General features: G+C 52.6%; 2 protein-coding genes across 4 annotated transcripts in view; one reads left to right on the top strand and one right to left on the bottom strand.

Moving 5' to 3' along the window:
• The window catches only part of STX8 (syntaxin 8), a 104,576-nt gene extending 94,983 nt beyond the window's left edge, over positions 1-9,593 (top strand). For 2 of the 3 annotated variants that reach the window (XM_061366876.1, XM_061366875.1), the window contains one exon: positions 6,745-7,709. In XM_061366876.1, coding sequence (XP_061222860.1) covers positions 6,745-6,812 — 68 coding nt within the window. In that variant the 3' untranslated portion in view covers positions 6,813-7,709. Of the gene's footprint in view, positions 1-6,744; positions 7,710-9,425 lie in introns of those variants that run through there. The other variant, XM_061366877.1, reaches the window with a different exon arrangement.
• Positions 9,594-13,730: 4,137 nt separating this feature from the next.
• Positions 13,731-26,613, bottom strand: part of LOC133219541 (netrin-1-like) — a 29,412-nt gene continuing 16,529 nt past the window's right edge. Inside the window, exons 4-5 of the mRNA XM_061366945.1 lie at positions 21,389-21,463; positions 13,731-14,175 (exon numbers count right to left, since the gene is read on the bottom strand). Coding sequence (XP_061222929.1) covers positions 13,847-14,175; positions 21,389-21,463 — 404 coding nt within the window. The 3' untranslated portion in view covers positions 13,731-13,846. The remainder of the gene's footprint in view (positions 14,176-21,388; positions 21,464-26,613) is intronic.

The following is a 26,613-nucleotide window of genomic DNA, read 5'->3' as shown; positions in this document are numbered from 1 at the left end:
ATACCAAATCAGCATACAAGATAGGGTAAACCCCAGGCAAAGCTCCTGTTCCCAGAAAGAGTCACCATCAGGGTGCTGAGGGATGCTCAGAGCAGCAGGGCTGCTTTCCCCAAGCCTCCTCCCTGCACACATCAACTGTGCAGGTGATCACAGAGAGGCACGTCTCATTTAGAAGGCCAGGTTGGACAGGGCTTGGAGCAACCTGTTCTGGTGGAAGGTGTCCCTGCCCATGGCAGGGGGTTGGAGCTGGATGAGCTTTAAGGTCCGTTCCAACACAAACCAGGCTGGAATGCTATGATTCTGTGATTTTTTGGATGGGATTTGCTGGCTGCAAGCTAGACATTGTTGAAATGCTTTTGGACGTAACTGTTCAACTTTTAAAGTCAGGGCAGGTGACTTGGACACACACATGCATGTGCTTTAGAAATGTTTTTTAATGGGCTGGAAGCACTATTTACTTCAATTATCCAGGAACCAGCAGGCAGCCAACACGTGATTGTCTTTGCTTTCTGAATACACTCAATATTCAAAAGAGCACTGGGTCCACAAAACCACAGTGCTCTCCAAAGGCCAGTGGCTGCCTCAGTCTCCAGGTTTCCAGCTGACGTGGATTTGGGGGTGACAGATGGGAATCGCATTGATCAAGTCCATGTCCAAAAGATTCTTGCTGCTCCCTGGCCAGGAGGTGCTGCCCTGCTGCCAGAGCAGTCTGCTTGGAACCTGAGAGACACCGTGGCTACGCACCCCATGGAAAGGAGACATCACCCTCAGCATATGCTCCTATTTACTTCTCCTATTTATAAAGAGCATCCAATACTCTGTGTGCTGATTATAGCAGCAGGGACTGAAAGAGATTTCCTGGCTCGTTGAGTCCAGACCTCTGCTGTCACAGGTAGATTCTCTCTGCACTTGCTTTCATAAGCCCTCTGAAATGCTCTGAGGCTATTTTTCCTAGGGAACAGATATGTGCAGGGGCAGCCCAAGCTGGGCTGATGCTCTGAGAGGTAGCAGTGGGCGAGTATCTTGATGTGGATATCTTGTGTCCATTACTGATGGGTTTGGGGTTAAACGAAGAGTAGTAGAGTGGACCAGTTTTCAACTGGAAGATGCCTCCAAGGCAGAAGGACAGATCACCCCTATTCAAGGCCAGACTGGACAGGGCTTTGAGCAATCTGGTCTAGTGGAAGGTGTCTTATAGCAGGGGGGCTGGAACTAGATGATCTTTAAAGGCCCCTTCCAAGCCAAACTATACTGTGATTCTATGATCAGCATTGCCACTGGAGACCTTTAATATGACCTGTGAAGCCCTGGGTGCATCAGCCACTACCTACTCCTTCTACATCCCTACCGTCAGCTGAATGGGAGTGCTGATGTGAGTCTAGGCATTGCTCTGGAATTTCAGGGTTCTGGCTGGAGCACACTGGTGATGACCTACCTGCTGCTCTAGCCTGGGATGTTGGGCAGCTGGATGAAGCTATGTAAAGAGCCTGTGTAGGAGTGTCTGTCTGCCAGGGGGCTGAAAGAGAGGAGCTGAAACGTTGCTGACATTCCTGGTGCCGTTAAACAAGAGTATTCTCGGTCCCTGGAATATTTGTTGCCAGCATGCCCTTCTGAAAATGCAACCAGGATCTTGTTAGTGGAGCGGGGGATGCTGAGGAGGAAGGTGCAACTGTGTTCCTCTGCAGGGGCTGCCCAGTGTGAAGTTGTACTGCAAGGCACCTTGTAGGAACCTGAAGGCTCTAATTGATAACACATTAAATCTCAATGGCCAGCACTCTGTGGCCGTGAGGCGATTGTAATGGTAAATCAATAGTCTGATAGAAGCAGACCAGAAATCTTTTGACACTTATTCAAGAGGGACTTGTCAAAACACGATGTATTTATGACCAAGTTCCTGCCTGCCTGTTCAAAGGCACTTGAACCCCTGCCAGATCCTAAACATTCTCAGATTCCCAGGAGTTATATTCAGCACAATAAGTGGATATTTCACAGTAAATATTGCCTTGTCAGAAAGCTGGCAGAAGCACCAGTTGACAAGCAACAATTGGCTGCTTTGTCTGGGTGCTGTGCGGGCTTGTCCCCTTTGGCGGCAGTGCTCTTGAGTGGGAATTCCTGCCCCAACGGGCTCCAGCCTCGTGGGCATGAGGAATTAAAAATGCTCTAAAGGAAACTGCGGCTCATTGAGCCTCAGCTGCCTCCATCTGAGCAGTCAGCACAAGGAACTGCAAAGTCTCAATGATTAATCACAGGCACAAAAGCTGGCTGCTGGCTGGCGGTAGGTATCCGCTTTTCCCCGAGGAAACCAATTCATCATATTCTTTGGGATTCATAACAGTTATTTGAGGCAAAGAGGCTTATTTAGTGCGTGGCACCCTGTGCATCAGTGGGGTTACAGACCAGAAATGTTCATGATTCTCTGCCCTCTCTCAGATCTGCAGCACATCCAGGGTTTCAGCAGCACCGTGTGGGCTGGAACATGCGCCCAGCGCCTGTAGCATGGGCTCTGTACTGAGAGGAGGGGGGTGCCTGAGAGGACAGGGATGCCTGAGAAGAGAGGGATGCTCTTAAGGGCAGGGATGTGACGCGGGTTTGCATGTGGTGCTGCTCCAGGTCACATCTGGGGTCTGTGATGGGTAAACAGCAAAGGTTTGGATGAAAAGGGGGAAATGAAATGATTTACTGGGCTTGTCGTCTGTGTGACTGGTATTTGTCATCGCTGAGGACACCTGGCAGTGCATCAGAGAGTGTGGGCTTTAAGTGAAGTCTTATTTCTAATAAGAACTTAAACCCTTGAGTTAATGGTCCCGACAGGGCAGACATAGTTACTAACTGGCAGAACAGGCACAAGGGACTAAGAGTCCTCAACCATCACCTGTATTTACACAGATCATTAACCCCTTGGACATTCAGGTACAAACTGGGGTGGAGAATCATCTTCTAACTGCTAACATGCCCAAACCCCTTTAGGCAGATTTAGATCTCAAGGAGTAATTTCCATTTCTAAGTGAGCCACAACTGGGAACTTGTTCACGTAGGAGTAGGTCAGGTACAGCAGGAGGGGTGTCTGTGATGAACCCCAAGCCAGGGATCCTTAAAGCTGATAAATCCCATGGAGAGCAAATAGACCTGGGACTTGCGCTGCCCCGAGGAGATGAGGTTTGATGCGAACCCCAGACCCCCTGGTCTCATGGCTGGACAGACAGGTGAGACAGACTGAAAAGCAATCTTAACCGAGAAATAAATTACTTTTGTTGTAACTTTTCCCTCTTATCTCTGAAAATCTTGTCTGAACTACCTTTTGGAGAAGGCTTTGCTTAGTTTGGAATGAGAGCCCCTGTGCTGCCCAGGGAGAGGGGGTCGGGATCAGGGTGATGAGCAGAGCTGCAGCTGATGTCAGGATTAAAACCTAGCAAAGCAGCGTGAGTGCTGGTGCTCCCAGGAGCCTGGAACTCTGAGTAAGCCAAGAACGTGCCCTCTGCATTTGTGTGCTGCTCCTCCGAGCTGGAACAGCAGCACCCTCACAGACCCTTTAGCAGATGGAGCTTCAAGGGCATTGCACTTCCTCCAACCTGCCTTAATTAATTGTTCTGTAATTGCACAGAGAATTCGTTTCTCGCTTCCCACCTTTCCCTGAGAAATGCATTTCAAATTTGATTTCTTTGGCACAGGAATCTTATTTTTTTTCTTCCCTTACTCCTGTTTACATTGTTGGTGGCTTTGATTCCTCAACTTCTCTTTGAGGAGTTCTCATCGAGGGGGATATTTATATTTCATAGGACTTGAACAGAAAAAAGCAAAGCAAGCAGGGAACCTAAATGCATAATTCCTGTCAGATCCTATCTCCAGCTTTTGTTAGGAAAACTTGTTGTGCTCTGTGAAACACTCAGGTTTAAAAGCTTCAGATCCTTCTAATCTGCTGTTCTGTAGTATGGGGGGTGGAAAAATGTGCGTAACATCTGGTCTCTATCATGCAGGAGGTACTTTGAAATTCGTGTGCTATTGCCAATTTATATGATCCTATTCTTTTTGTGCACATCACATGGATCAGATAAGCCTTTAACACTGATTTATACTGCACTGCCATGTGCCATTGCTGCTTATCTGTCCCTCACTTGGGGAGGAAGCACTTGACCACTGCTTTTGGAAACTGAAAAGTGGCTCCAGGTTTTTAATACCAGTCTCTTTCCAGGAATAAAATGAAGTTTATTTCCTGTTGCTGTCCTGTTCTTGTTGCCCTGAACGTTCTGTCAAGTTTCCTGTTCATTCTGCTGTTGCCCATTAGCAATACTTTACTAGTCTCCTGTTCCTGCTGGGTAATAGTTCTGGGTTTATGGGCAGTTTTTGTTGGGAGTTGTCAAAGAATAATTACGCCCCATTAACTCCACTTTGTATCATTACTAATTCACACCTATAAACTATTTTCCAAGCAACTGATCTCAGTTGTCTCTTAATTGCTGAAGTCCATAAACTCTGTTAGACTGAAACTGTGCTAAGGATTTGCACCCTCTAAACCTTTTCCCTCCAGTGCAAAACATAACAGGGAATCTGAGTGCAGCAGTTTTATCAGATATTAATTCTTCCTAATTTAAGCAAATTATTTGTTTCTGGCTCTTCTGAGGACTACAAAATATATGGTATGATATAAAAAGTGTGAGACTAGAAAGGTGGTAAAAGTACAGATCATGTTCCCAATGTATTCATCTAACAGTTTGTGTTGCTGGGTGATGTTGAGTGGTTGGCTGAGATTGGAAACCAGACACCCCTTTCTCACCTATTCCTATGAGTTGGAGCGAGTAGCGTATGGTCTGAGATCCAGCTGGATCAAATATGCTCCATAGACAGTGACCTGGGGTGAGGATGTGGAGTGAGGCTGCAATGGGACCATCCCCTGGGGTTCTTCCCAAAGGACTTCAGCTGCGAGGGAGCTGGCACTGAGCAGTGCTGCTGGGACAAACCCAGCTCCTGGGTGCCCAGGCAGGGATCTTGGCTGTCCAGTGTCTGTTGTGCAGCATGGCCCTCGGGGCTGCTGGCATTGGGGCCACCCCCAAGCCCTGGCTGTTGGTGCAGAGAACAGCAGGAACAGACAGGAGCATTTTTGCTGGTTTACTCCATCTTGATTGTGATTAATGAGCACTTATAACCAGGAGTAGCCTCAAGTTTAGTGTCCTCTAAACAAAACTACCCCATATCATCCTACCCCAAAGGATGCACTAAGTACAAACCATTCAATTGAACTTGTCCCTGCCTAGCAAAAGAGCTTGTCCCTGCAGTGCCAAATCCTGCCGCAGTCCTTCAGCATCCCAAGTGGAGCATATGGAGCTGCTGCCTTCTTTGGAAGGAAAAGGCTCAATACCTGAGACCTGCCTGAGCCAGTGGGGTGAAGTGCTGTTCGAGCTCCCTTCAGATAACAAATGGTTTTAACTGAACAGAAAAGGAAAAAAGACTGTTTGTGGCAACTTTTATTTCCCTGGAAAAAAATCCCGGAGCCCTGGCAGAGAAGCAGTTTCTGCACAGAAAACATGACACTATTTACAAAAAGGCAGGTCTAATATCCTTTTCCAGCTTGGAAAGAGGAGTTTATTTTAATGCATCCTTTTTTAATTGCCATGAGCTGGACTTGTAAATATTGTAAGTGGTTGAGTAACAGTCATTGTGAGTGGCCCAAATGAAGGGACATTTTTTCCGCTCTTGGAGCCTTAACATGTTCCCGCAGCCCGGACAGGGGAATAGCACAGAGCAGATACTAAAGGGAAACAAAAGCCTCCTAATTAAAAGGTGGTTTAACCCCAGGGGATGCCTGTGAGTGTGATGCCAGTGCTGGAAGAGTGCCGTGGTCCAGCCAAAGAGCTTACATGTTGGGGCTGCCTGGGGAGGCGATGGAGTGGATTGCAGAGATCCAGTCCATTTTCAGTGGAACAGTTCTTCCTCCATGCTAAGGAAAGGGAGAGAAAGGGAAACTAAGGAGAATTCGTTTCTTCTAGCAGTGTCTGACCCCTGGGTTGCCTTATCACTGTTGTTCAGTTGAGAGACAGAAAAATCTGCTTTGCTGGTTTTCTGGATCAGTCTTCCAAATGATCCATAACTTACATATTAAATACCGTCCTCCAGAGCAGCATGGTGTGCCTGAGCTAGAAGGTAGTTGTGAAGGTTTTTAAGGTGATAGTGGTCATTAGCTTCTGCACAAGAACTGGTGTGGTTCTGGGTAAGGACACACTATGTCACACTGCCTTTAATGCTGGTTGCTCTTAATTTTCCCAAGTCGGGTACATGCCTGAAAGCCCTGCTTTTGCTCTGCAAATAGCTGTGTGTGAAAGCAGGAGTAGTTTGTATTGGAAGCAATTTCCTGATGCAATTTGGATTTCCTTCTGAATAATCCTTTGCCCCAGTGGGATGGTACGGAGGGATTCTAGAACAGCTTAACTGGCCTTGCCGTGAGTTACACATATCCCCTAGTCTTTGCAAGGCAGATGTTTAAGTAGGAAGATCCCCTGCAGGCACTGCTAAAAAATCAATGTGAAGGGTCAGGAGGAGAAGGAGCTGCTCTGCCAATGTGGGGTTTGAGCACACATCTCTGCTCAGGTCAGCAGCATGCAGGGATCTGTGATGGGGTTTGCACGGGGTGAGCAGGAGGGGAAATGATTCTCAGCTGGGAGGAGGAGCAGGGCTCAGAGGAAGAATTTAATTGCAGAAGACCAATTGTAGGAGATGAAGGCAGCAACCTTGATGTCGTTTCATCTTTTCCAGGAATGCTGGTGGTGATTGTGTTGCTGCTGATTGCGATTGCTGTGGTTGCTGTCTGGCCAACACCCTAATGCGGGTGTGGGGCCCGCTGGAGCTGCTGCTCCACAGCTGAGCGCGAGGGACTCTGGAGAAGAGACCAACTTTGTGCAAAGACCTGTGATTTAAATAAACTCAACGGTATTAGAACGAGGCTGTGTCCGGCAGACATCCGCTTGGTGCACAGCTGAAGAGCGCTGCGTGATTTGGAGGGACTCTCTTCCCACCTTCATTTGGCACCGGGGAGGCTGCAGCTGGCTCCACAAGAGCTGCACTTCTCAGTGCATCTGCGGCTGAGCACATGCTGGTGTCAGGGCGCTGCTGCCTGGTCTGTGGCTGTGGCGGCTGCTGCTGAGTGGCTTTAAGATACTAAAATGCAGGGGTGGGCCGGGGGTACAGCGGCTCCTCCACTTTCTCATACTTTCCCTAGGGATGAAACCACATTTTTCAAGGAATAGGTGTTTTGGGGAATGGCTGCATCTGGATTCTCGCAGGATGGGAAGCCTCACGGAGAGGCACGAGACCCCCACGAGATGCACAGAAACTCTGGTGAATGAGTCAGTCCTTGGGGGAGAGTTACTGCTGTTGATCTCCATGGACAGATGTGAACAGCAGCAGGTTTCCAGCCAGGTGGGTCCAAATGGAGAGCCTTGCCCTGTATGTGCTCATGAGGACAGCGTGCTCTCCACATGCTCTGCCATGCTCCGCACACAGGATGTGCTGCATTAATGTACTAACCTCAGCAAGCGAGGGCTGCCTCTTTATGACTTTTCACTCTGTTAGACCCTATTTACAAACTAATGAAAAAGAAGAATTGAAGGTTTGCTTCTGGCCAAGAAAATCATTATTTTGTTACACTGCTCAGTTTGATTTCAGAATTGACAGGGCAAGCAATAAATACTGAATAAAAGCTGATCCGTTTCTATACAGTTTATCTGCCTGGGTCTTTATTGTTTCCCACCATCTCATGTTGCACATGAATGATTATTCCAACACTTTCATTTCCTAAGAGCTGGTTTGGAGAAGGAAAAAGGCAATTCCTGTCAGACTTCATGTGTATCATGACATACATTTCCTCCAGACCCATAAGACTTGCCAGCCCTGGGCTCGTCCTCACCTGTGCTGCTTTGCATCTCTCAACTGGCTCTTGGCACTCATTTCCCTTTCACTGCCTTCCACCTGCACAAGTGGAGTGGTGGCACGTGTAGCACTGATCTGGGAGGTGGGAAACCAGGGTGTCCTGGTGCTGCGTTACACGTTGAGGGACATGCATCTCATGTGCTTTGCTGGAGGAAAATCCTTCAAGCCTTTAAAAGTCCAGTCCAGGTCATGCCTACTTGCTTTTCCTTGGAGAGATGCTTCATCTTACAGCCTTCAAAGGAGAAGAGGGGAGAAAACCAGGGAGTTTTACGTTCTCATGGCTTTCAAGAGGACACAACAGGTTTTTGACTTGTTTATTGCTTAATGTTAGATTAGAAACAGAGCTTTAAGCAAGGCGACTCCAGCTGGCAACAGGTAACAGGAGCCTTGGAGCTGTGTTCAGAACTTGTGCGTTCCTGCAGTTCTGTGGAAGCACCAACACTGGAAACTCTCCTGTGCCCGAGCCCTGCAGCAGGATTTAACTCACAGCTCCGCTCCAGTGCAGCCCCTGGTTCTCTGGTGACAGCAGGAGAATGACACGTGCTTTATTGAGATGAAGCTACAGACTGGGGTTTCTAATGAAAGCTGCCGTTTATGGAGGGAATGAAGGTTTTGTTTGAATTCCCAGGATACGCAGGATGATGCATAATTCATCCTGATCAACGTGACACAGTGACTTTGTTCTGGCAGAGGCTTTAAATCGATGTTTCCTGACCTGTTGGGTCCTCAAACACATTTTTCCTGTTAGCGCTGGGGAAAGGTAGAAACGTGAGGCTTTGCTCTGCTGAAATGTCTCACCACGGGGGCCTCAGACTTGCCCTTTAGTAACATTTAATATGTTGTGTGGGTGAGGAGTTTTATTAAAAACCAGTGGATTTGGCAGCGTTCTGCTGCGCTGGGGGAAGCTTTTCTGTCTCCTGCCCCACCAAAGGAAGGTTAAAGCACCAGAGCCGCGGGGTTGTGGCTCAGGGCGAGCAGGCTTGGTGAGCCCAGCTAACCGGAGCCTGGCACAGTCACCATGCTGCTGCTGCCCTCCCTTCCAGGCGTGAAGCAATGGGTGCTCAAGCTGCCCATTCATTCTGTGCCATGGGGCTGCTGGAGTCATGCGCTTGTGGTGGCTTCTCCGAGCAAAAGTGGCCCTTTCCCCTGGAACGTGCTCACAGAGGCATCCCCCATCCCTTGCAGCTCCTTCATTTCTGTCTCGGAGGATGTGCTCAGGGTTTTAGCTGCTTCCAGTCGGTATTCCATCAGAAATACAAGTGCTGGTACCTGTGAGAGGCACTTCCCTGTCCAAGTGCCCTTGAAAAGAGGTCCCTTTCTGCTACTTGAGGGTAAAGATGATCTTGAAAGGCTGCTGGGTATTTTCACGTGCCCTTGTATCTGGAGGTTGGGTGTGAGCTCTGTGCTGAGCTTGGCTGAGCTCTCCCACGCTGCCCAGTGGGATGAGGCTGAGAGCAAATGCTTGGGTCCAGCCCTTAGTGGGAACAGGCTCTTTTCCCATTTTCCAGAGCCACCATTTCTTTGTTGAACAGCCACCTGGAGGACCCGGAGCCAGAGCAATCTGGGAAACCCATTTGCTTCTGTGAGGAGCCACAGGTGACAGCCCCGGAGCAGAGGTGGTGGCACTTGTGACCCATTTGTCTCTGCAATAAAGATCTGAGATTTCTGACCTCCAAGATGTTTTCAGATTCATAAATTACGGGTGCTGCTGAGGCTGTGGGTCAGGCGGGGTGACCCCAGAGCACTTTGCAGGACCTTTTGCCTGTATTTTTCTCATTGGAAGTGTTTTGCAGCCTCAGTTCCCCCCCCCCGCCTTCAACTTTCTAGCTTGTGTGTATGACCAGCCCTTGCCTAGTCCCTTGGGCCAGCTACTTCAGTAGCATCTGGCGCCGCTGATGTCCTGTTGGAGATGAGGTGATGGATCCTGGACCCCCTGAAGCGGATGGGCAGAAAGGGACAGCACTGGCAAGCTGGAGCAGAAAATGGGTCTGGACTGGGGTTGGCAGCTCCCCTGAGCTCAGGCTTTGGTTGTCCCCTGTCCCCAGGCCTGTCCACCTGCTTTGTGCAGGGTTCCACTGAGTTCAGCCTGTCCTTGCTCTGTCCCACAGTCTACTCTGGCGGGCAGAGGAAGAAATGGGAGCCCGGGGTGATGCTGGGACATACCTGGTCCAGCGTTCCCAGAGAGCCCAAGTGGGATCCTTCCCAACCACCAACTGGGAGTCTGCAGTGACCCGGCTGTCCCCAAGCTCATGTGGCCACTGATGGGAAGCAATGGAGGATGCTGGTGAGACACACGGATGGGGCTGATGGTCAGAAATAGCAGTGCACCACCCTGGGTCCTGCCAGCGTTGGCAGAGCTGGGAAGGGGAAGGGGACACTGACTCTTCCCTGCACAAGTCCCTGTCCCTTGCACTGGTGCAGTGGAAGGAAACAGAGACCCTTTTACAGTTTACAAGAGTTTATTCGACTGGTTTCTGACTTTAGTTCTACCAAGTGGGTGCTGAACAGTTACAAGCTCCTTCGGGTTCAATTACAGCCGATCTAATAAAACAAACAACCAAAAAGGGAAAACAAAAATAAAAGGAAAAAAAAAAAAAAACCCAACGAAACAACTTGGAAAAACAATAAGAAAATCCACAACTTTTTCACGTGTCATTAAATATATTCATATATAATAACCATAATATATTAGTATGCATTGTAAAGAAACATCGCCCAAAGCGGTGTGCAATGGTCAGAACTAAACAACATTTACAGTTCAAGATATTAACAGAAATAACAAAAAAACAAACCAAAACAACAAACCAGGAACAGGGGCTCTGAGAGGGGAGAGGAGGCGGTGGCGGGGAGAGGGCACGGGCATGAAATGAACACAAAGGAGACGAACCCAGGTCTGTTGGGTGCTGCCGCCGAGGGGTGCTTGTTTTGGTGTTTCAGCTGCTCTCCATAGCCGTGCTGAGGCACCACAGCCCCTCCTCGGCCACCCCTCCACCTCCGGAGGCCCTCGGTCCCGTCCCAGGGCAATGGGTGGGTGCTGAGTTCTGTGCTGGTTGTACCCGACAGAGCTGCACCCCTGGGCACAGAGCTGGGTGTTCAGGGGTGACTTCTGGTCCCTCTTTGGGAGACTGGACAGAGGTGTCTCTGTGGGAGCAGGGGTGGCTGCAGGGAAGAACTGCATCCCTGGGCACCCTGAAACAGGGGCTGTTCTGTCTCCCCCAGACAGGATGGACTATGAACCAGTAGCACCAGCAGCTCTGCAGATCAAGGTTACTGGGAGCATATGAGGGGCACTGGGGGACCGTGGACAGAGTGAAGGAGCTTTTCTATTCTGGCTGAAAAGCACAAAACTCCAGCAGGGATCAAGGGATGGAGTCCTGCAGGGACAGGGATGGGGACCTCGCTTCTGTGGGTGGCTCTGGCTGTGGTGGGCTCCGACTTGTTTTGCATCTTGTGCAAATTCCATTTCCTTCTGATTTCCCAGGTTGTGTCAGTGCTTGGAGGGGTCCTGTCATGGGGAGGTAATGGTTCTTCTGCAGCCTCCCAAACCAGTGGGACTGGGGAAGGGGCTGAGGCTTGTCCCCGGGTGGGTTTGGTTGGTGTCAAGGCTGTGCTGGGGAGGATGGCTGTGCTCGCCAAGGTTGGAAGATCGGAGTAAGCGTTGGATGTCCAGGCATGCTCGACGGGCATTTCCCAAGTCCCCTGTCCCATGGCTTTGCCTTCCTTCTCTCCAGATGGCTTGGATCTGGTTGCTTTTAGGCCATTTGAAGATCCCCATGGTCCAAAGGCAGCCCAGCTGACCAAGGACAAGCTCTCTAGCTGGTTTGGGGTGTCCCTGGCATCAGTTGATGCTCGCCACAGCAGAGCATCCAAATCCCACTTTTGGGGCTTAAAGCATCCATTTGGACATTTTAGGTCAGATTTCGTCTTTCAAAACCTGGTGGCTTGGGTTCCGTTGACAGAAAAACTGTTGGTTCTCCTCGAGCTCTGCAGGAAGGAAAACTGAGTGTGCTCTGGGTAAGGGGAGAGAACATGGACCTGTGGGGGGGGTCACTTGATGCTCAGGGTGGGATTCCTCTGCTAATACCCAAACTGATTCCAGAGGGGCCCTGTGGCTGCAGGGGAAGTCTCAGCTCCCTCCAGGTGGTGTCTCCAGCAACCCAGCATTGGCCGGTGCTTCCCCAGGAGCCCTCCACTTTACACCTATTTACACGGCTGCCTCACTTTATGGTGGTTTATGTCATTATATAAATATTGTCAATTGCTATAAAACAAGGCAAAACCACTGGAAAATGTCGTAAAATAGATGTTTCCAAGTTTCCTAAAAGGAGAAATATCAGGGAGGTTTTGCCTTTCGTAGCAACTGGTGTTTGCTTCTCCTCCAGGTACCCATCTTGCCCTCCCTGCCTTTCTGCCCTGGCCGTTGCCTGTCTCCATCGAGTAGGTGAACTCAGGCACCCCATTCCTCATGGGTTGGTGTGGCAGGGGAGCAGCCTGGCACAGGGACACAGCATCTGGGTCACAGACAACAGCCAGTCCTGCCTGTAGAGTGCCCTGGGCAAAGAGGCTCCAGCACTCGGCCGGCGCATGGGGTGTGAGGTGGAGGTGGGCTGTCCCCTGCCTTAGTGCATCAGTGATGAGAGATGGAGACATTTACATCTGCTGCTTTTCACTCCCAGCAGAAAGAGCCAATGGGTAGCTTCAGGTGGGTCACACCCAGTGTCTGACTGAGACCCCTTGCCGTGGGGCCAAGCCATAGAGCTCTGTGCTCTATAGTGACACAGAGTCCCTTGGCACTCGTTGTCCCACTTCCTTAGTCTCCCCAGGGGGCTGGCCATGTTATGCAGGGATGCTGAGCAGCTGCAGCTCCAGAGGACGTGAGGGCAGAGCTGGTGGGTTCAGGAGAGGTGGCTGAGTTTGCGAGTGGAACCAGTGACCTCGGTGTCATCTGCACGGATTTTCTGTCATGGGAGGGTTCATCGGTCTGGTGACAGCAGCAAGAGAGGACCAAGCCTGTGAAGGAAGTCTCAGGGGTGGACAAGGACTTGAGCCATGGAGGAGGACTCAGGGGATGCAATGGGCAAGGTCTTCCAGAGCACCTATGGGAACAGGAAGCCAGTGTGTTCTGCAAAGTCTGGTTGTTCCCATGGGGATCCTGGTTATTGACTCCTCGACTGTGGACTGGGAGGGTGCCAGGGCATCCTGTGGGCTCACAATCCTTTGGCACGGTGGGGACAGCGCTCCTCAGGGTGTGGGGCTGCAGCAAGGAGTTGCTCCCCAAGTTATGCCCATGTGGAAGCTGCCCACTAATGTGGTCTCCTCGCTGTGCCTAACCTGGGGTTGGAGCATTGCCACAGCTGGAGACCTCGGCCGCTCCGAGGTTCTGCACAGCAAGCGATTGTTACAGCTATTGGATACCAAAGGGTGTTCAAATAACCCATCAGCTGATCCTCAGGTCTGGCCTCAGCGACAAGTCTCTGTTGAGTTTCCTCTACAACTGTCTTGTTCAGCCTCAGCTGGGAATACGTTTCTGGGGGGATGGGGAGTTAATTTCCAGTGTTGCTGTTGATTAGTTTCTTCCAGGTTTGATGTTCCCATGCTGAGCTCTGGAAGCAGCAGATGTTAGCAGCTGGAAGGCAGTTTGGTGTCTCAGGGCAGGCTGAGGCTGGGGGCACTGGGTGCTGCACACCCGCAGCCACAGCCTCTTGTGTATCCATGGGTGAGATTCATTGTTGTTGTGGGTTTTGGTTTGATTTCTCCTGGAATATGAGGTGCAAACCTGGCAGCCCCCAGCCCTCTGCTCCCTCCCATCCCGACAGTGCAACCATCCTCCCGCCGCCCCATTGCCAGCCCCTGCCCACCCCAGCTCTACACAAAGCAGCATGCACAGTCAGTCTCTCCGTCTCACGCACTCCCGTCGCCTTCTCCTCCTTTAGGCTTTCTTACACTTCCCCTTCTTCTCCCGCTGCTGGAACTTCCTGAGCCTCCGAGCCCACGTATCCCGCCACTGTATCACCAGGCTGGTTTTGTCCGCAATGATGCCGCTCTGGTCAGGAGAGTCCTCGTTGTTGCCCAGCAGCAAATACTTCTTCATGGGCTTGATTTTGGGGCACTTGCACGCTATGTCCTTGGAGTGGATCCACAGGGTCTGGTCTCCTCGCCGTATCCGGTTGCTGCCTTGTTTGTAGACGGAGATGATGTTGACCGTGAACTTCCACCAGTCGGCATTTTTTTCCGCTTTCAGGATGTGGATCTGGACAGCTGGAAAAAAGAAAACACAACACGAGGCGAGAGGAAAAGATGTTCTAATTTGAGCTGGCAAGGAGAAAATGAACTGCAGGTCTAATAGGCTGTGTGAGGGAAAGGGATATCTCCTGCGCCCAGGCTGGGGACAGCAACCTAGGGAGGTGCTCTCCAGCATTGCTGCTATAAGGACTCTGGGTCCCCAGTGAACATGGGCATGGTTACCCAAGGACCACAAGAGCTGTAGGACCCCAGGAGGGAAGATCAGGCTGGGAGCAGCTCTATGCCAGGAACCATGGCTCTCTTTGTGCCAGGAGCGCTGGGAATGACACAGGGATACCCAGAGAGCTAGTGGGGAGCAGGTTGCCTCATTCTCCTATCTGAGTCCTGAGGAAGACCATCATCTCCCAGAGTATGGCTGTAAAGCAAGCACAGATGGAGCAGTTCCCCAGGGCTGCTGGTGCATCAACATCTGCCCCAGCACCTGTGAACTCTTAAAGCAATAGGAAAAGTCTTTCACCATCAGTGGGTTTCTGTACACTGGATCCTGCCTCTTCCCTTGCAGCAGCAAGCAGAGAAGATTAACAAACCCAGGGACAGCTTGTTCCTCCAGCCCATGGTAGTGTCACGGGGCTGAAGCTCTGTGCACAAAGCATGTGGGTAGGGCAGGGAGGCTCCTGTGCCCATCTGCAGTGCCAAAATCCCAGGCTCTGCCGTAGGGCCTGGGATGAGCTTTTTTCCAGACCCACGTGTCCAGAGAGCAGCTCATGCTGCCCAGGATGGGTTTCTGCATGGGCCAAGCCTCCAGCCCCTCTGCTCACTGCTCCTCACCGAATGGTGCGTCTGCACCAGGACCCTAAGACAGCCCCTGGTTTTAAGAGAAGATAAGCCCAGATCTGAAGCAAAACACTGGGACTGGCCCATGGCTACAAGCACTTGGCATGCAGATGTAGGAAAGACCTGTTAGGGCCTCCAGCACCACTTCCTGGTGCCATGGCAAGGAGAGAGCTCCTGTGAATACGCAGCCTTGGAGTGGACACCCAATGGGTTCAGACCTATGAGGGGCTTTGGAAACAGGGAGGTTCACTGTTCACGTGTTTCTAGGAGATGTTCTTGAGTCAAGATTGTCAGTTGCTTGCTGTGGAAGAAGACGTCGCAGGTAAGAAGCACAGATAAAGGACCATGTGGGAAAGAGTCCTACAGCATGGTGAGGAGGAAGAGATATAAGCCTGGAAGCAGATCCTGCCATGCTGTTGGGCTTCTTCCCACTGGTGGTCCATCATGGTGCAGGGGCTGAAGAGGAGGATGGGAGCAGCCATCGGCTGAGATCGCATCCTCCAGGGAAGGTGAACACCTTCCTCCTTGCTAATCGGCTCCCAGGAAAACATCTTCAGCAGGAAGTGCCCCCAGCTCTCCTGGGTTTGTTTTGGGATGAGGGTCCCCACCAGCAGGGACAGAGGTGGTGGTGGGGGAGCAGGGAAGGGCTGGCTGCTCTGTGCACTCTGGTGCCTTCTGGCCAAACGTTCGAGCTTTCCCCTTTTCTCCCCCTTCCCTCCATGCCCCGTAACCTGTGCACCTCCTGCCCCAGCCCTTGGGGCAGCCCCCAGCGGGTCCAGCCTTGCTTCTAGAAATCAACAGAAGAGGAAGAAACCTCCAAACTCTCCCGTTTGCCTTGTAACAACCCAGTGTTAGCCCTGCGTTAGCAGTGCAGGAGCATCACTCTCTCTTTAAAACCACAGTGTGCAAACTGACTTCAGGCTCTGGCAGGAAGCGGGGCTCTGCGGCCCAGCAGAGCTTTTTAACACATTGCAAAATAGATGTTGGGTTTTCTGTGGGGTTTTTTCAGAGCGTGTCATGGGCGCCAGATGCTTTCATTGCAAACACCAGCCCCGCGCTCTGAGCGGGCGCTTCCCGCCCTGTGCGAAGGTAACAAAATGTGAGGATTTGCCAAGTTTTATTTTTTGGAAACAAATCTTTCCAAAAAAGCTTAAACCTTTGACCCGCGGGGTCCTGACAGCATGGAGAGAGTGAACGAAGGGGCCGGGGGGGGCGGGCACAGGAAACGCTGCTCCCAAACGCAGCCTGGAGGTTTTGATGTCAGGGCCCCCCTCTCTTATTTTCTTTTCCCCTTTATTAATGAAGTGGAAGGAGTGAAGCCGCGGTGGAGCTGGGCTGGCACAGCCGCAGCTGCCTTCACTCGCAGCCCGTTGCTGCCCACAGCGTGCACCCGGGACATGCGGCTTCCCCCGAGCCTGGCTTCCGAGCCCAGGTTTAGCCTGGGGAGTTTGGTGCTGATGTGGGGAGGTGCCAGGGGGAGGGCTCAGAAAGCGGAGCTCTGGGTGAACCCCACGGGTTTGGGCACTTGTTTTGTGTGAGAGGTTTCAGTTCTGTCATGGGTTTGGGGGTCAGGGGGAGTCAGCTCTGCCCCCACTGCTCCAAAGCTGGCTCTGCTGAGTGGTGCCTCCTAGGGCAAAGCTTGGCTTTGCCTGTCCCACGGTGAACTGCTCTCACGTGGCCGATGCACCCACTAAACCCCTGTACTGAGGCTCAGGACTGACCCTGCCACTGGATCCCTGGAAGAACATCCCTGAATGTGTCTATGGGCAACCAGATGAAAGGATCTAACAGGGGATGGTGGTTGTTCAAGTGGGTGGCAGAGGTGGTGCTCCCCTGGCTGTGGCCACCCCCAGACTGGATGGTGACCCAGAGGGGGGGGAACAAAAGAAAACAGAAGCTGCAGCCCTGCTCTGCTCCCCACCACCCCTAAAGGAGCCCTCAGTCAACTAGTCATGGGGAAGTGGGACAAAGGGGCTCAAGGGGCGAGGGGAAGGTGCTTGGTCCTGGTAAGTGCATGGGGCTTGCCCCATTAAACCCATCCCACCTGACACCAAAGCTGCTGAACACAAATCCTGCCTGGATGTTGCCTCACAAGTCACACCAGCCCAGGTGATGCAAGGAAAAGCTGGACAAGTGGTCCCCAGGCTGCAAGGAGGGGATGCAGCTGGGGCCCACCCTGCTCCGCAGCTCCTTGAGGCTTGGCCGGGAGCCTCCAGCCACAAGAAAGCCCTGGAGGGTTGATGCTGCAGATGAAAGCAGAGGGGTGGATGATTTGATGTTAATAAAAACAAAAATCAGCCCTTTGAAACGACATGTTTGAGGGCAGCAGTGTGAAGGCTTAAATAAAAGCAGCGCCTTGGAGCATTCAGAGACCATGAGTCAGGGACCCAAAAAACCATGAGATTGCCATTAAAAGAGTGAGGCTGGGAAAAAAAAAGTGTATTTCTTTTTAATTTACTTTTGGGGTTTGTGATAAATGTCCGCATTTCAAGATTTCCCCTGCCAAAGCTGACCTGGGACTGGACAAACCCACTCATCCTATGTTCTACCCTGCCTATGCGAGCTGGAGCTTTGTGGAGCTTCCAGTGATGGGGAGACATCCCATGGGACCAGTGGGGTGGCAGCAGGAGCTGGGAGAGACAAGAGCATCTTTCCATATGGACAGATGGAAACAGGTGCTGCAGATGCAGGAGTCCCAGCCTGAGCAGGGCTTCTCCAAGGCTCAGGTCCCTTCTCACTGCACAACCAGAACAGAGCCCATGTAGCAAAAGGTGATCCTGGTGCCACTTGGGATTGGGAATAGAAAGGGCAGCTCATCACTGGAGCAAAGAGTTAAAATGGGATTTTCTCCCCCCCTTTTTTATGCTTGTAATTCCTTTCCCGGTGCCTTCGCCTGCCTCCAGTCACCAGTTTCCTCCTGGTTTAATATTGGAGATTTATGGCCCCTAATCCCAGCCGGCCTGGGCACGGTCCCTCCCTGCAGTGCCGGGGGAGGGTGCTCCCTTTGGGATGCAGTTACAGGAAGGATTGCTCAGTGTTTCCCCGCTCTGGGAATGGGATTTCTCCACCTTGCAGGATGCTGGAAGGGGCTGCGAGCCAGGGATGAGCCAGGGACGGTGCTTCCCCACCTTGGGTTTTTCTGTGGATTCAGGGATTTTTCTCCCTCCCTCTCTCTTTTCAAGCTGCCTTTTGAAAACTCGTTTTGCCTTTTTCCAGCAGCCTCTGCCAAGCTCCTCTCAACAAAGGGGGTGACTAAGTGAAGTCTCCACTGAAGGAAGGATTTTTTTACTCTTTTTTCCAAGAAAGGGCAAAGTGAGCAGATGATCTCACCTTTCAGATGAGGACCCTGCTCCTCACCCCCACCCTTCCCTGGTGCTGCACTGGGGGGCATGGGGGCAATGACTGGGATCACAGTGCTGGCACCCACCAAAACGCTCTGGCATCATCTGTGCAGGACCGGGCCCTGCTGCAGTGTGGAGAGCTCAAGATCGAGGGGAAATCGAGGTTGAAGAGTTCCAGGTTTACCTGTACCACTGCCGCCCACCTCACACCACAGACAGCGGGAAAAGCCCCAAGGATCGGACTGACAACGGCAGCATCTGAGCAAGTGAGGGATGCTCCTGCATCACCTGCACCAGCACTTCCTGCTCTGTTAAAATGATCTCTTCTGGGCTATGGGGGAATCTCCATCCTCAGCAGGGACCCCCTGCTGCCGCCCTGGGCTAATTGTAACTGCCCCAAACCCAGCAAACCCCCTCTGTAACCCCTGGGTTTTGTGGGAGATGAGCGACCCCTGTGCTCCACCAGGCAGCCAGAATAAACCAGGAAAAGCTTTTCTGCTTCTGTTCCTGCCCTCCCCGTGCCCTGCTCCACTCCAAATATTTGCACCAAACCCCATCCCGCAGGAAAGAGCCTAATTTAAAATAAAAGGAATAATAAAAAACCCCAGCAACAACACCCCCCCCCCCCAACCAAACCAAACCAGCACAGACCCAACAGAAACAAACAGATAAGAAAAATAAATAAGGGAAAATATCCCCTTTGAATCGCTGAATGAAACGGGGAGCTAAAAAGCCCCATTGAGAAGCGCGGGGCGGATGATAGCTTCGCGATTGAGCGGCGGGAGAAGTAACTCTGTTCAAGCTAATTAGGGTCTTTTAGGACATTCAGTCCAGCGATGCCAGTGTAACGGTGAGGAAAAGAGCCTCCTAATTGGCTTCCTGCTGGGGTGTCAGTCCCAAAGTCTTTATTATCCCTCCCTGCACCTTTTCAACCCTTTCTTCTCTCCCTGGCTCTGTCAAAGCCATGGGCTGCCCCGGCCCGGCGGGCTCTGCTGCAGCATCCCTTCTCCTGCTGCCTTGCCGGGCTGTTTGCCCTTGGAAAAGCAAATCCATGGTGGCTGCGGGGCTGGCTGGGGACCCTCCCGGCTCCAGGAGGGCTCGGGTGGAAGCACCCCAGTTCCCGTGCTGGGACAGTCTGTGCCAGCTCACCCCAAACCAGCCCCGGCAAATGGCTTTGGCTCCCTTGTGCTTTTGCAGAAGGGAGTGATAAAAGAGGAAATGAAAGCTCTTTCCAGTACCAGAATCTGGAGTCATCTCCTGCCCGAGACAGCTCTTGAGCTCTCTCATCTCCCTCGCATCTGCCGAAGCGCCTGAGCCCACAGTACAGCCTCAAACAGAGCCAAGGGTGAGCTCTCACCCGAACCCCCAAGAAACATCTCCCTGGTGAGGTCGGACAAGCCAAGGAGCAAAACCAAACTGGGGCCGAGGCTGCCCCTGGAGCAAAACCCAAGTACTGCTGCCACCAGAACACTGCAAGCCTTTGCCCCAGAGCCCCAGGGGCAGATAACACTGCTCAGCTGTAAGCATGCTTCCAGGGGGATGCATGGCCCTACCAGCCTCTGAGCCCCTGGGACAAATTTGGACCATGACAGGGCCAAGTTTCCTTCTATCAAGTGGCTGCTTTCTCTCCTCTTGAAGGCAAATGCTTCAACATGAGCTTGGCCCTTACAAGCCAGGTGGGAAAGTGAAGGGTTGCAAGGTACAAATGATGAAGGTACAAAAGACCTTAGTAGCCAGCAGAGAATCAACACATGAAAACCCCATGGCTTTAATAGGCTGGTGCTCAGCCCCACTCCCATCTTTAACAACCTCATGTTCTAGCAGCTTTCCCTCCTGCAGTAAAACCCTTTTCCCCAAGGAAAAAGGCATTCTTTGGACCTTCCCAACACCTGATGAACCTCTGGTGGCTCCTGACAGCATGGCCTTGCCGGATGGGGACAAGTCCACCCAAACCCTGGCACCAAGGGATGCTCTCCACGACCCTTTTGCCATCTGAGTAAATGGGAATGCAAATAAAACATTTGCCTTCATCTCCTCTCCCTTCCCCTGAGCCTGCAGGGAGGTGCCAGGGCACAAAGCCAGCGAGGAACATCCCTCGGCCGGGAAGCGCCTTGTCCAGGGATGGGCTGTTAAATGGGAATTTGTTCTGCTCTTGCAAACACTTCCCAGACACGCTGAGCCGCTGCTGGGAGCGCGTTTAGGGGAGGGAGGAGGTGTCTCCGCTCCAGGATGCGTTGATGCAGATGGAATGGGAGGTTTTTTCCTTGGTGTTCAGTGAAAAGATAGATACATAACAAAATACACACATAGAGATGCGTATAAATCCTGCCAGGGTCCGTGTGGACACCTCCTGCATGGACCCACTGGTGGCCACACTGGGAGTGGAGCCACATTAAAAATACTCCCAGGAGCAAAGAAATAGGGGGGGAGGTTGGGATGTGCCTGTTCCAAGGTGCTGCTCCAAGCTGGAGCTGTGGAAGGATGCTTTTGTCCTCGAGTGCCAGCAAGGATGGGGATCCCACAGCCTCCCTAGCATGTCCCAAGACTGCACCACCCTCTGAATTTGCCTGGGAATTATAGGGGGAATGGATCCAGATGATGGGAGCCTCCTGCTGCTTGTCCCCGTGGCAAAGCACAGTTACTAAAAGCTGGTGCATGTAACAGCACAGTGAGAACAGAAAAGACGTGGTGTGATTGTGACCTAGAGGACACCGTGGGATGGGGACCCTATGGACTGTGATTTGGGAGTTGCCTCAGCATTTGCAGGGGGGCTCATACTCCCCAGTAACACACTGCATCACGGCTCCACCGAGCATCACTGCCCAGGGCTGCCTCTCCAAACCCAGCAAAAGCCATATCCCAGATGCAGACACCCCAGCACAGGCAGGGGCCGTGCAGCAGACTGGGGCTCCCTGGTCCCTCTGTGCTTGGGACCCATCTGGCAGTCTGTGCCTGAGCTGGGCTTGGGAGCACCCGGGAAGGAGATGCTCCTGCTCTGCATCCGTTCGGAATGCCTGCTCCCTGGGAAGCAGCAGCCGAGAAAAGCGACTCACCATAGTCTTTCTTGCAGTACTTCTTCATGTTGATCTTCAGTTTCCCCTTGGAGGCTTTGCAGTATGAGTCACAATCTGCACAGGAGAGAGGGGGAGGGCAAGAAAACATTAACAAAACAAATTAGCCTTAACATGAATAAAAGGCTGGGGAGGGGGGGGACAGCTCAAAGCTGCAGCCTGCCATGAATAAGCAGCGTGCCCGTGATATCCATCTGCCAGGCCCCGATTGGGTCGTCTAAGGGGGCATTCAGAAAACCCTTCCTTTCTAAAGAAAGCTGCTCACAAAGGAAACCATCCTCCTGCCCGCCTCCCCCAGCCCCGCTTCCCTGGGCCGCCTCTGTCTTCCTGGGAGACCCTGGGGGCCTCCCTTATTGTGCCACCCAGAGCTTTTGAGAGCCACACAAATTCCCCCTGTTCTTCAGCTCCCAACTGGAGACTGCCCGGAGCCCACAGAGGCCCCATTGTCACCCCTAACCCGGGCCGGTGTCAGCCTTTGGCATTCATTGCCGAGAGATTCGGGCTGGGGTCACCTTCCGACAATGCAGGTCAGAGAGGAAATTAGCAGCCCATGAAGCATTAGCAAAGCCTTTTGGTGTCCACTCTACTGAAGTGTGCAAATAAAATACCCCAGGAGGAATGTTTCATTTCTAATGGGCCCCCACTGCTGGGACACGCTGGCTGTGCCCCGGTGGTGCAGCGGGCAGGCTGGAATGCTGGCATGCTGGCATGGCAGCCTGGCACTGCCAGCGTGGGGCTGGAGCTGGGCCACGGTCCCAAGCGGCTGCAGAGATGCTGAGCCCTGCTCCAGTAACTGCTGCCCGCGGGGACCTGCTCCCATGTGGGATGGAGCCGGACGGCATCACAGGCAGGCAGTGCCACAGTGGCCGGAGGTGTGCCACCACTCCCAGAACCAGGGCTGGCTCATGGACATGCTGTCCGTGCACATCCGTGTCTCTTTAACATCCATGGGTGCTAAGGAGAAGCCCCCAGCATCACACCTGGCTGCAGCAGGAGGCCTTGGTGCAGCAATAGTCCTTGAATACCTCCATCTCACCCAGGTGCCCATTGTTCCTCCACAGCCACCACTGGTGAGCAGGACTGAAAACCTGCTGGAAAGCCCCAGCAGTGCCGAGGGTTCTGTGAGCAGGTTGGGATGCTGCAGAGATGTGGGATGCTGCTGATACCCATGGCCAGCACACACGGGGTGCCCGTATCCTGCCCCAGGCCACATTGGCAGTGCCAGACCAGACCCACCCTGCCTGTGCAACATCCCAGGTTCTCCAGTGGACCATGACCTGAAGCTCTGGGGGAGAAGCTGTGCAGCATCCCCCGTGTGTCCTCCTTTAGCATGGCTTTGGCACACACAAGGGTGGCATCTGCCACAGCCTCAGCAGGGCTGGAGGCCCCATTTCTTATGTGCTTCTTTCGTATGTATAAGAGCCCTTTCAAGAGGCAGTTCCTTCTGAGAGAAGCTGACACTAAGCAGGCTGGGAAGGGAAACTGAGGCAGGGCTGGGAGGTGGCTGCAGAGCTGCAGCAGTTCCTGACAATGGCTCTGTTTGCAGCTCTGCTGCATGCACAGGGGCTGTGGTGCAAAGTCAGCTCCGGGACGAGGCTGGTCTCCAGTGGTGGATGCACAGAGCCTGTCCAGGCAAGGAGGGCACCAATGTCTGGGTGCATTGGATGCCCTGTGCCCTCTTAGCTCACCAGCCTCAGTACAGGAGGTGCCCCTGGGATGGGAGGTGGATTCAGAAACATGGGGAGATAGATGCTCCAGGAGGTCTAATGGACACCAAATCCAACCCTCCCCATTGGCAGCAGAGCCAAACCCAGTCTGAGCAAAGCAGCATCTTCTTTTTCATCTTGAGTGGGGAAATCAACAAGAAAGGGAATCCCAGAGGCTGAACACCCACATCCCAACATTTTCAGATACCACTTTACACCAGCACCTCTGATCCACACATGCCCCAGCGTATGTCAGCCTGCCCAGTGTCACCGCATCTCAACACCATCCTTTTGCTCCCATCCTCAGGAGAGCACCCACAGTAATACATACCTTTACATTCTTTCATATGATCCAGCAAGGGCCAGAAGTGAAAACTGTGCTAGGAAGAGGAGCACCTTCCTCCTCTAAGAGTCCCAGCTAAGATCTCTGCCCAGCTACAACCCAGCCAAAGCCCTTAGAAACCCGGGAGCTGAACTGGTGACTGAGCTGCTGATGCCTCCCTTTTGGTTTTCTCATCAAACACAACCCTAAACACGAAATAAAACTTGAAATGCTCTGAGAAAAGTGGCTATTGCTTAAAATCTATAGTTCAGATGATGGAGATTTGCTAGCAAAGTTCCAGCTATGGCTGTGTGGCACATCGTGGGATGTGACTGCTTGGTGCCACTGAGCCCAGGGAACGGAACTATTCCTGATTCCAACTGGTAAGATGTTCCTCACCATAAACATTGAAGGAGAGGTCTACAAGGGAGACAGATGTGCATGCAGGGGCTTAACAGCCCCCTTTGCTCACTTGCTTGGTGCACAGGCCATCTGGCTGCTCTGCCCGCAGCTGGCACGACTCTGCTCAACCACAGCAGCTGATGCTCCCAGGACACTAATGCGGTTATGATAAACATGACGATGGTTCTCCTCCAGCACAAGAAGCCTGGGGCTCTGGAGGTATTTATCACTGCAGTCACATCTTGGCCCCTGTGCAATAGCTGAGCTGCAGGAAAGGCTGGCACAAGATGGGCAGGCAGGGAGGGACCAGCAGAGCAGGGACAGTGCTTGGGAGCTGTGGCCGGAGATCTCTGCTCCCCTGCCCAACTCTAGGTCAGGTAAAGAGATGTGGGGAGCAGCTGGCTCTGAGCACTGGTGACGAGCATGGGTGGGCAGCAGCCCCAGCGTCTGCAAGGGGGCCTCCACCAGCCCAGCTGCAGAGCCCACCAAGAGCAGATCATCCCCCAGCCCCACAGCACTGCTTGTGGGATCGAGCCCCCCCCAGAATAGCAGTCAGATAGAAAACACCGCGCAGGACTTTAATCCAGAGCACTCACAAGAGCAGCCCTGAGCCTCTTCTGCAACCTCTCCTCACAGAGACATCCTTAACCACATCTGAGATCCCAACCTTCACACTACTGCCATGACATTTCCACTCTGCCTGAGATGACAGACCTAGAAACCTGGCGCTGTTTCCCAGCCAGGGAGGCTGTGGGGTGACCTGGCACCACCATGATGATGGCCCTCCTCTGGTGCCCCTTCCCCACAGCCTCTGCCTGCCCTCAGGGGGCAAGCCTGGAACCAGGTTTGCAGCCCAGGACACCCAGCTACAGCCCAGCCCTGACCCTGGCTCTGTAACACAAGCCTTGCTCTGCCTTCCCTTTCTCCTCTCCCTCCCAAGCCCACAGGCTGTGCCAGAGCCTCAGCTGGTTTAAATTGAACTTGATGTGGCCAGAGCCAGCTGGTGTAGATCAGTGTAAATCACCAGATGCCAGGGCTGATTTACATGGGTGGGGGATTTGCCCTGGTTCATTTCCTTTGTCTCCTACGTGGAGAGCTCTCCTGCCTCCTGGGTGACTTGGAGACCCTCCAGGGCCTCTTTGGGAGGGCAAAGGAAATTTCTAAGGGCAAAGCATTGATTGAGCTCGAGTTTGCTGCTGAGCAGAGCTGCATCTGTGGGGATGGTGCTGCAGAAGCACTGCTGGCTCAGGGAAAGCGTGTGGAGGGGCTCTTATGCAATATTATTTTAATGCTGCCTAGAAAGGACCCTGCTCTTGTCCATCAAGTGATAGCTCAGCAGTCCAGGCTCTGGGGCAAGGGTTGCTGAGCTGAGAGCAGAGCCAAGCCTAAAGGCTGGGGAAGGGATGCGAGGAAGGCTGAAATGGGAGCAGAGGATTGAGTTGGATCCTGGATTCCTCCAAGTGCTGTTTCAGTGACTGTGTACCAGAGATGTGTATGTGATGTGAGACTTGCAGAATGTGTCCTCAAATGCTTCTGCTACAGAACTGTGGAGTCCTAAGGCTCGTGTTGTTTGTCCTGACTGCAGGAGGCTCCTGTCCTTGCCTTGTGCCCAGCTCTGGAAGGCTGCAGAGGATCAGCCTGGAATAACCTGCTCTTGGAAGAACTGCCCGAGTCTGACCAAAGGCCAAGCTGGGAATAAAAGGCAGCTGCCTGAGGAAGTGAAGGCTGCTCTTGGGATGGGGAACAGCCTGGTGCTCCAAGCAAGGGGTGGTAAGTGTCTAGTGTAGTCGAGGTCCTACAGGTGTGACGGGGTGGACACCGCTTGGTTCTACCCTGAAGGACTGGTGATGGGCTCAGCCCCAGCTGCTCTGCTCCATCCTGTGCTACACAGATGTCCCTTGCATGTGTGGGTGCAGAACAAGGATTGGTCCTCACCCTGGAGCTGTCCTGCCCTGCTCCTCTCAGCCTGGCTGGTCCCAGGCAGGGCTTGTCTGCTTTGAACAGACCCTGGAACCTCTCCAGGTCCCTCCTAGCCTGCGTTTGGCCTGGCCATTCCCCTTGTGAAGGGCTTAAGCACCCCTGGCTACAGCACCATGGTGCGGGAGGAATTGAGTGGTGATAACCAAACACCCTCCTCCCCTGCTCCCAGCGCTCTCCTCCCTGCGTTTGTTCAGCTGCACAAATGTTTCGGTGCAAATCCCCACTTCAGAGACACAAAGCCAAAGCCTGACCAGACCCCGATGCTTTCCCGTTTCATCACCACATCCCGAAGTGCCATGGGCCATGGTGGGGACATCTCGCACCTCCCTGCCAGGTCTCTGGGGTTGGGAGCGACCGAACACTTCCAGAGGGAAAGCACAAACTTTGTGCATATCCCAGATCTTTGGAGCAGGAGGATGTGGGAAGAGGCTGTTGGAGCTACTTGTTCACAAGGGCTGGGAGCAGGTGGCAGGCGGCTGTTTCGTGTCCATTGCAGCTTAGTAAAATGTGTCAGCATAGCATTCAGCAGCTTTGCAGCTCAGCCCATCCCCTTGATATAACTAATTCTCTGGCTGAGCAAAGAGTTTTCACAGCTAAACACCTTCTCTGGTTTGCCTCTTTTTTTCTCTTCTCCAAAAGTCACATTTTTAGTCTTTTCTGTTTCTCCATGTTGGGATGGTTTGGGCAGGATGGGGGCTGCTGGTGTGAGGCTGAAACCTGCCGGGTGCTGAGCCCCGCTCAGCTCGCTCTTTGCTAAAGCCCCACTGCTGCTGTTGGTGTTGGGCAGGATGGAGGCA

Source organism: Neopsephotus bourkii, unplaced genomic scaffold (assembly GCF_033783945.1).
Source record: "Neopsephotus bourkii isolate Nb327-2 ecotype Australia unplaced genomic scaffold, CSIRO-AGI_Nbou_v1 NB_1363, whole genome shotgun sequence".
Taxonomy (NCBI): Eukaryota; Metazoa; Chordata; class Aves; order Psittaciformes; family Psittacidae; genus Neopsephotus; species Neopsephotus bourkii.
The sequence above is the reverse complement of the archived record's forward strand: the minus strand, read 5'-3'. Positions and strand labels throughout refer to the sequence as shown.